Source organism: Gymnogyps californianus, chromosome 2 (genome assembly GCF_018139145.2).
Source record: "Gymnogyps californianus isolate 813 chromosome 2, ASM1813914v2, whole genome shotgun sequence".
Classification (NCBI taxonomy): Eukaryota; Metazoa; Chordata; class Aves; order Accipitriformes; family Cathartidae; genus Gymnogyps; species Gymnogyps californianus.
Window position 1 is genome coordinate 47,789,268 of NC_059472.1, and position 10,145 is coordinate 47,799,412.

At 37.6% G+C, this 10,145-nt stretch overlaps 1 protein-coding gene across 3 annotated transcripts; it reads right to left on the reverse strand.

The window, feature by feature from the left end:
* Nucleotides 1-2,058: 2,058 nt before the first annotated feature.
* On the reverse strand, nucleotides 2,059-9,945 carry RNF125 (ring finger protein 125). Of its 3 annotated transcripts, XR_007766074.1 has the most exons (6): nucleotides 9,773-9,945; nucleotides 7,242-7,336; nucleotides 5,763-5,853; nucleotides 3,891-3,998; nucleotides 2,734-2,822; nucleotides 2,059-2,372 (listed from the first exon to the last, which is right to left on the reverse strand). XR_007766074.1 is itself a non-coding variant. In XM_050892311.1 (5 exons), the coding sequence occupies exons 1-5, from the start codon at nucleotides 9,812-9,814 to the stop codon at nucleotides 2,787-2,789; spliced, it is 372 nt and encodes a 123-aa protein (XP_050748268.1). In that variant the 5' UTR covers nucleotides 9,815-9,945; the 3' UTR covers nucleotides 2,620-2,786. The 3 variants fall into 3 exon arrangements, 2 of the variants coding, with proteins under 2 accessions (XP_050748268.1, XP_050748267.1); XM_050892311.1 differs by lacking the exon at nucleotides 2,059-2,372 and having other exon boundaries at nucleotides 2,620-2,822; XM_050892310.1 differs by lacking the exons at nucleotides 2,059-2,372; nucleotides 2,734-2,822 and having other exon boundaries at nucleotides 3,787-3,998.
* Between the last annotated feature and the right edge of the window lie 200 nt (nucleotides 9,946-10,145).

A 10,145-nucleotide genomic window follows, 5' to 3' on the forward strand; every position in this document is an offset into this window, starting at 1 on the left:
TAGTAAGATGTCCTCTTGTAACTGTGGCTGTGCGAGCTCAGGAGGTTACTGCTTCCCTGTGCTCATCGCTGCTCTGTTAGAGGCTGCTAAGGGTTAGCTGAGCTATTCATGGGCTGGCAAAAAACCCTACTATTTAAAGTGATTAACTGATTATCTTCTTCCCTGAAATGAAGTAGGAAGCCAGGCCGGTAGATCTGAGTAGGCACGACGGGTAACGAACGGCAGTTGGAGGCAGTAACCTCTTCAACAGTGCAAGTACAGCCAGAAGAAGACACAGAACTACACCTTAAGCGGTAAATAGCCTGCAGAACGCTTCTTGTGTGTTTTTGTGTCAGTTAGGACTATATTACAGCTGTATAGCCAGCTTCAGGTGTGCCCTATCCATGCCGTGACAGTACATTGAAAGGAAGAATTACAGAAGCCTCAGTTCAGATGCTACGCAACTGCCTTGCGTTACTCACTGGGAGAAAGGCAGCATGGCCTTCGGCCTCAACATGCAAGAGGCTGGCAGAGATGGGCTTCCAAGTCTTTTCAGTCTTCCTGTATGACTTCAGCAAAGCATGTCTTTATGCCTCAATTTCTCAATCTGTAAAAGGGGAGCAGTTTTTAATCACCAAATAAGGCTGCTGTGAAGTTAAATTAGTTACTGCAGGTAAAGAGGGTTACGTCCTTTGAAGGCAGGTGTTAAACAAAAGCAAAGATTTATTACTAAAGGAACATGACAGGTCCATTTGAACTTTGTTCGGGAGACCGCAGTATTTATCGATTAGTAGCTTTTGGCAGGGGGAGAAATTGCGCAGATGACCTCAGGGAAGTAAACTACAGGAAGGTGTGTGTGAAGGCATTCATGCTTTTGCTAACACTATTGTAAATCTTGATCCTTTAATAAAGCTGTGACCTTGGAGTTGACAACTAGTAAGCCACGGAGCAATATATAGCATGGCACCAGCCTTGTAAATCTTATGTAGTTTTTGCCATTGACATAGACAACATGTAGAGAGAAATCAGGCAGCTGAAGTTTATGAAACACTTTTATTTGAAGGAAAGCATTTTAAATCAGACTTTTTAGATGAAATGAAACCAATGGCCCTGCCAACTTTTTATTCCTCGTGATGAAACGTGTTTGTGAAATGAAATCTCAACAGTGAAAACTTGTAGAACTGCTCATAAAATTTTGCTGTTTGCAGGGGGCAACTGCCACTGCTACATTTTAGGTCACCTTTGCGCAGCTATTGTACAACTTTGTACAACTACTTTTTGTACAACTATTATTTTGGTTGCTTTCTTGACAATGCTGCTGCTCCTGCAAGAACAGCACATCTCCTTGCCAATATGAAAAGGGCAGGGATTTGTTCTGTGGGAGCGGTCAAAGATGGATGTGAGCAGAAGGGGAAAGAGAGAAAGCTGTGTAACTGCAGGGGGATCAGAAGGTGTGACCTGCAAGGGGAAGGACATCTTTTGCTCTTGCCAGGTGTATCTGTATCACTGTCAACAAAGAACACTTGCAGCCACAGACAAAACTAGGGACAACACTCCTACGGTGGTAGCTTATTTCATACATACAAAAAGTTCTCCATACATTTTTCAGATGTGCAGGAAGCCATAAATCCAATAACTTTTCCCCTATATTTTTGGCTACTTTGCTCTGGCAGACCAGATTTTTTTTTTTTTTAGTTACTCAAATGTTCTCACAAATTCCACCCTTCGGAGCAGCGCTGTCCATCTTTCTGACCGAGGAGTTTCCATTCCCAAGGACAGTTCTCAAAGAGAAAGGAAAGCAACTTTCGCAGGCACATGAAACATTGAATCTTTCTCTTCCCAAAAAGGAGCCACTTTCTGATTCCAAGAAAAACTAGGAAAGACCTAAAGTCTATTGGGAGTTTCCTTGTTAACATGTTACCATATGATTAAAGCTACTTTAATCACTGTACATGCTTCTATCCATGAACATGAATTTTAATTTCTTACAGATTAACTGCATCTTTGAAAGATACTGTGTTATACTGTACATGTAAAAAACTGTACATACTTTTTTTAACTTAGAGTAAGAATACAGGTTAGTTAAAAGACGCTGTCAATCTCTTGAACAGGTTTCTATTTTTTTATTACAAACATAAGATTCACTTCTTGCTATCCTTTCAAGACGGCTTTCCCTTACCAACTTTGCTAATTTTGAGTCTCATCTTGCACTGTAAATGGAAACTTACGTGCAGTCCTTGACAGTAGGCAGTAGGCACGATACTGTTTTGAGGGCAGATTTGTTCCAATTTGTTTGGTCATGTAGCATCTGAAAAGCTGTTGTTTGTCATCTGCCTCCAGCATTGCATTGTCATCATCAATGTGCTCAAGACTGGCCTGCTCCTGGAACGGAGCTGCAAACAAATAAGAGAGGCTGCTGTCAGAGCCAGTGTCTCTGTACACTGGACCAGAGCCAGTGTCTCTGTACACTGGACCAGCAGCGGGTTCAGGTCTGTTGTATTTTAGGTAGAGAAACTGACAATATTTTCTTTTATCCTGACAAAAAAAAAAAAAAAGAACACTTTTTAAATGAAGCCGAAATTTAATTTTAAAAAAAGAATTTAAAAACAAAACAATGCTTAAGAAAAAAAAAAACCCACAACATTTTTAGGTCCACGCAGGTTACTAACACTCCATTAATTGCAAAAGGCTAAATTTTAATGACTGTGTTTATCTACAGAACGTGTTCTTCCACTTTTTTGCAGTATTCCTTACACACTGTTTGGATGACTCTCATGCACATATTCTAAGAATGACCCATCCAGAACTCATTCAACAAGAACTTCTCCAACAGTGTTTATGTCCTGAAAGAAAAAAAAGGATATTTTATTGACTATCAAGATAGTAATTAATGTGTCAACAGATTTAATTTTGACTACTTGGGTTACCAGTTAACAAAATACTGGTTTCAGTGGGTTTACATCAGTGTTTAAAAGTTTAGTGCCTAACTTTCTAGTCCTTAGGGGTAAACACTGCAACATAAAGCAAGAGAAATCATTATGAAACTTGAAATAAATGAGAATGTCAAATGCAGAAACAGATGAATTCAGTGATTACACAAAACCCAGCAATGCTAATGCTATTTATTAAAGAGTCCAATTTGGTGATGCATGTTGTATTACTGTGTATAGAAATAAATACTCAAGTCTTAGCTATACTTTATGAAGCTATATATGTGTGAGCTATCATTAAAATGCTATCATACATAGGTCTGTTTCCGCCACGTGCATGAATTATAGGTTCAAATTATTAAGATGGTTCTTCACCCCTGCCCTCCATTTGGACATCATTTTTGTTAGTGCTTTTGCCCCATTAAAAAAAAGAAAAGTTTTGTATCTTTCTTTGGGATTTTGTCTGGATGAGTATTAAACATAAATATAGGAAAGCATTAACTGATATTCTTGAGAAATTCTAACAGCATGCTAGTGCTTGTGTAGCATTTTCTATTTTACAGCCCACACTGACAGCAAACAGCTGCAGCACCTTTCAGAAGTACAACTGTGTCATCTTAGGTTCTTACAGAATAAAAACAGGTTGTTGAAACAACTTTCATTTAAAGTACATAGGTTTCTATTCGAGGATCTCCAAGTAATTTATAAACAATGTTCAGAGGCATACCTGTTAAGAAATGAGGTAACGGAGTACCTTTCCCTTGTCCCACCGTTAGACAGCAACAGAACTGAGGACAGAATCCAGAAGTTGGCACCTCTGAGTACCAGACTATGCTGTTTCTGCATACATCTGCCACGCTTCGTGACTTTGTGGTACAGTTATCTGCTCAGTTCTTTTCATAACTTCTTGATTGTAAAAGGTGTGGAAGGAGATACACATAAAGAAATCAAGTCCAGTAGTTTGCAAATACCATTACTTACTATGTAGTCTTCATAATGGAGTATATGTCTGAGTTGAAGATGCCTTATAGAATTTCTGCTGAAATAGCTTGGATCTCTCCCAGGTGTTAAACAACAAATTGGACAACACTATAAATAAATGGAAGGAAGTATTCAATTTTCATCTTGGAGGTCTTACAGAATAAATATTATCAGTGTTTAAAAAAACAGAAATGTAAAATAAGTGGATCTGTTACGGCCAAATGGCATTCTTTGAGCAAGACAAATACTGCAAGGCACAGTGCACTTTCAGATCAACTGTCAATTATGCTAATCCCTGCTGTGTAATTCTATGCCTTTCTTAGAACTAAAAGTCCAATGTGTTTATTACAAGTTTGAAATAAAAAGGTTGAAACAGCTGTGCCGAATCACTTTTTCAGGTACTGCTGAAATCCTGAAACAGTTACTCCAAAGGTATTTCAGAATTAACGGGAAGGGTCAGTGTGTCAGTAGCAAACAACAAAGTGCGTCTCTCAGCATGTTCCCTCTCTTTGCTTTGTATTAACGATGTGGTGTCTACAGTTTATAAACCAACTAAAGCAGTTATGAAACCAGTATGACTTAAAACATCACATTTTCATTTCCCTGCTTATAGTTTTTACATTATTTGTAGGCAAACATAGTTCTGAATAGTGTTTTTTATGTTAGGTTTCAAAGAAGTATGCAGAGGCTGTATAATGCATATTACTCACGAGTCTCTCAGGATCAGCTTGTATATGCAACTCTGAATCAAGCAAAGGATTTAATAATTTTCTAAGTTTTAAGGGTTAATTCTGCCCTACAGCTACACAATACAGCTATTTATGAATTTGCCCTGAGTGAAAAAATAAGAGCTTATAGACTGATAGGTGTGATAAAAATTATTGACAATTATTTCAGTTGACCAAAATAAATACAGAGTCTAATCGGAAAAATACAAAATTTGGCAAAACGTTATACCTTAAAGCATTAACTGAGATAAAGGCGAACACAGTATACGCTCTGAGTGAATGCTTCCTTTAATTTACTCAGGGCTCTGGCTCCACCATAACTTACTAATATGATCATGGTTAAAGCGGTGAAAACTAACCTGCAATGTAAAAGGGAATGGAGCGGGTTTCCCCCATGCCACCCGCTGCGGGAAATGGGAGAGTTGGTTGATTTGTCTACAAGTCCTTCAGTCGGTAACCTCCCTAAAACACCTCTTCTGCGAGATGTGAGAATCAGAGTCTAAAATGCCTCGGCAAATAACGATCAGGGAAATAAATTACGCTTGTCAAGATCCGAGTCTACAGCCTGTGGACCTCAGTCCTACAAACAGGGTCACAGTAAGACCTCGCAGCCTCTGTGGACCTTCAGAATGAAGCCATCTATGTGAAATTATCTTATCTTAAAAAAAAAAAATATTAAACCCCCCACTATGACAGACTCCTATATAAGGCCACATAAGCAGTTCTCAACCTCAAAACCCAGATGAGAGTACACAGCAAATGCTGCACATAAATCTGAGTTAGGGCAGTAGAGATAGCACATGTGGGATTTAAAAGCAGGCAAGTCACTGAACCTAATAATGCTCGTTGTCTTGGCTGTAAGTTAACTGTTTGTTGTATCCATCATAAGACTTCCTACACCATTTTCAGTGCTCCTACCAGCACTCACAATGATAGGAGTGCTAATATTCTAAATATTACGTGCATACACGCTTGTCTGTGAGAGATGGGGAGAGGGAATGAATATAGGTACGTTTTTCCTCCACTGTCAAAACCAATTAAACAATATATTTTCTCTTTGTCTATTATCTCCTATCAGTAATGCTTGCTATAATTAATCAGTTTAACATGTGAATTCAGTAAAATATATACTTATGTACATTACCACTGCTCTCCTTTCCGATCTGTGGTGAGACAGACAGTGGTCCATTAGCTCATCCTCATCTACTTCGCACTGGCAGTAAGGACAGGAACATCTGGGAATAAGAGGTATTATATTGTTAGTGGATGCAGATATAACTGATACATTTTTAGTACTACACACAATAAAAGAAGTATTTAGATTTCTTTGGCCAGATATCATTAGGAGCTTCTTTTGCCATAGCTAAAATGCAGCATGGGTGTATGACATGTACCTGGGTGTGATGTATGCTATGCTGGCAAAAGGTCAGCCTTGCTAATGGACGCTGCGAGCACTGCACAGAACTGTGCGAGCGTGTCAGGATGTTGGTCCAGAAAAGCACTCTTAACATAACCATGACCTTAGAGAAGAACCGATGAAAATACTGAACACTACAACTATAGACATTTGATAAAAGCATCATTTAATTGCTGTGATACACTTGGAGCATGCGTGACCGACCTACCAATTCTCAGGAGCCCTCATTAAGTATCGACACTTTCTCGCAGAGGATTCCTACTTAGTTTTCAGTACAGAGTATGGTATTCTTGCATGGTGGAGACACTGTTTTCAGGTTAGTGCAGTTTTCAAATGTGTGTGGATAAATGTTCAAGTTTTTCTGAGCATCAGAAGAACAAGAACTGACAAGGAGATAGGTCTTCTGAGCAAGCAACCTGAATAATGCGTCATTTAGGAATTCAAATAGCAAAGAGTACAGGGATTTTGAATTACATGAATGAAAAAGCATTTTAATAATGATATCAAAATTGCTCATCGTTAATGGACAAAACTAAAGGCCATTGAACTTCAAGACCTCAGTCATTCTAGAATTGCTACACACCTAATTGATTGCTCTAACAGGTCCTGCCCTGAAAGAGAATGAAAGGGACAAAGAATTTGAACTTTTGACATACAACACACATATATTCTGTAAATATATATATTCTCTCTATATACTGTAAGTATATAAATAAAAAAAGCTGTCAGTCTTCTTAATTCAAAATTATTTCTGAAGAACAAATTATTAGAAGAGAGCCAATTACATTTAGATTATTATTAGTCTTATTCATTCTGGATATAACCAACATTTTCAAGGAGTTTTATTTGAAAGTAAACATAATTCTCCTCCAAGAAAAATAGCAAAAACTGCTGATTTGTCAAAATATGGTTGTTTCTACAAAACAGGTCACATGAAGCTAAATTCTATCAAAATCATACTAACTGCTAGTAAAGTGTATTATTTTGTAGTCATACACAAAAAAATAATTAGCATCCATTTTAAGTACTAATTGAGTATTATGATTTAAAAACATTAGTAAAGGATTCATATTGAATTCTACGAAACAGAAACAAGTTCCAATTAAAAAAAAAGTAATCAGAGAATTCTTCTACCAGTTTGACTTTACTATGTCGGGATAACAAACTCAAAAGTGCTTTTACAATGTCATCAACACTGAGGTCTACCTTGTTACAGCAGCTCCAGGCTCCTGTACAGGTCCATATTTTTCTATATATTTTTCGCAAGTTCTTAAATGAGCTCTCATTTCACTCAGACATACCTAAGCAATGAGAAAAAGCAGCTTGTTATGTTTTACACCATGACATAGTCACGCTAATACATCACTCTGAATATTCTCTAGTTCAAAGCCTTATTACAACATTGCGGCTATACCTAGGGAAGAATACGCATCTCCTTCGACTACTGGCTCAGTTCCTCAAGCATTTTGTTACTGGCTTAGTATTGCTCTAACACATTTTATAATAATAACATTCAGCTCATGAGAATAAAGTCAATTTGAGTGAAATAATTATTGGTTTGTGGTGATTTTATTTGTCCCTTACGTTGGCCCTTAATATTTTGGAATGAAATTTAGGAGGCAAAAGGGAAACATTTCTAGTTTGGGGAGGGGGACCCTCCCAGTTCACATCTTGCTCTGTTTTTAATGGTGAAAATCTAGACCAACCCTGTTAAAAACAAAAGTATTCCAATGTGAGGGCCCGATTCTGACCTCAGTGAAGTCATCAGTAAAACTTTTTTATATATTCATTAAGGATAAGATTTGGGTTTTATATTGCTGCTGCTACTGGCTGTCCTATTTCCTTTAACTCAGAACCTCTAAATAACAAACCTAGTGAAGCACAATCACAAGGTATTTTCTATGACGAGAAGGAATATGAAATTATATGAAGTTGCCATGTTGAGATATTAAAATATTATTTGCACAGAAACAGTGCAGAGACATTAATATTACTTACAGGTTATTCTATATTCTTAACCTTTAAACATTGATGACCAGTTCTGGTGAATCTCGGTGAAGAAATTTAATAGAACCCTGTCCCAGATGTCTGTGCCGTGGCTCCACTACAAATGATCATCCTGACTGCAGATGCAGCAGAGTGAAACATGCTCATGCCACAGTCACTTAATTGCAATTTCCACTCCCTGAGTGGAAACTGCAAATGAAATTAGGTTTATACTAACACAGTAATCCATGCGTTGGCGTGACTGAGACACCGCAGGAGCATTTGCCAAGGGTAGTCTGCCAAATATCAGAAACAACATACAAACGTATCTTGACACTATAATGCATTAAATGCACTCTCCTTTTCAATATATCTTAGTGGCCTCACTGATGGCTTTATGCAAGAAATACAGCCAACACTTTCTGCACCCATAAGAAAGATTATAAAGCCCTGCAAATATCCATAATCGGGTCACTTGTTATGCTCTGCCACTGAACAGCAAAAAGCAGTACTTAAGCTCTACTAAGTATTGAGAAGCCTAACTAAGCCATACGTAGCTCAGCACTTCTTAACACACCTGTTACAATTGGGTTCCTTCTGCAAAACCCAATTTTAAAAAAATATTGAAATCAAATTCAGTATTTAGCTACTGTTAATATCAAGATGTTGCAGTTCATGCACTTCATTGTTAGTTTTAAGCAGATCTTTCCCAAATAGGAAATCCATGGCAAAAAGGTAAAGAACCAATAGTGTTAACAACAAATAAACTTTTTTGCTGCTTTTCTTATGTTCTCTGTAATTCCTCACAATGCTGCAAATAGCAGTCTTTCTGAAGTTCACACATTTACTTGCTTGTTTACATTTTGTGGTATTTTCACACTGTTGCTGCTAGACAAGAAAGATTTAAGGGTACTGTTTTGCAGTTAGCAAGACAGAAGAAATGATAAAAGCCAGATGTGAATCCATTCAGAGAAAAAATAAGAGAGAGTCAGGTCTAAACTGTACAATCTCCTCCCACAACACAACACAGGTATAAAAATATGAGGGGAGAGCAGGACTGAAGAGTGTTCATTATACAGAAAGAGGCACAGAGTAAATACTCACAAACATAGGAGAAAATACTTGGTTTTATACGAATTTTCAAGTAAATGTATATTAATTCAATCCTGGTTAACTGTTTTTCCTATTGATATATGCCGTCCTCCACCACAAAGTCCTGTTAACCTTCTGCTCTACACAATTAGCATGTTCCAGCTCAAACAGTAGCACATAAAACTTTGTTTGCATATGAGTAAGTGATGTTTCAAGAGCTTTATTTAGATTTAAGCAAAAAAGCTCCTTTACCAAAGGGGGGGGGGGGGCAGGGTATTTAAAAAAAAAAAAAAAATTATGTCTTTGTCTTATATTTTAACCGATGCAATTGTGGCCAGGATTTTTATAATTAGGCAATCGTAGTATATAAAAAAAAGTGATTTGTCCTTTCTCCAGCCAAAGCCAACGTAGGGAGTCAAGAAGATTCAGCTCCCATAGGTTTAGGCTTGAGCTTAATATTTGCAATGGCACTGGCAGAGTGTTTTAGAGCTCTTTTAGATATGGAACTTGATAACTCACAAAAATTTATTCCTGCATCATCATGCTGGTGGAGTTTCTCTGTTTAGACATCCCCTTAAAAAGGGATCTTGATAGTGTTAGTTCTTGTGCATGGATACATCTCTGGAATTATTTAGTAGTTAGCGTTCAAGGCTGCAAACCTGTGTTTCGCATTCTGTGTAATTTCGGTATGTGCTCTCCATCTTCTTGGCAACATCAGTGGCTGGAATTCCTTCAGAAGGAAGATAAGCGCGGCAGTAAGGGCACGTCCACGCATTATGCTTTACACTTGCAGAAATACAGGAATGACAGAATCTATATATAGAAAGAAATGAAAACAAATGTGATAATCCCCCCAAAACATGCTTCAAATAAGGCAGGGTATATAAAAAAGAATCAAAATTTTGCACCACATGACATCCCCGGTGTAACATTGCAGGATATTTGTTCTTCTTAGGATATATTGTTAAGAAGATTGTGGGTATTGTTCCTGCAGCCCTACTTGCATTAAGCAGAGCACTGAAAACAGACAAG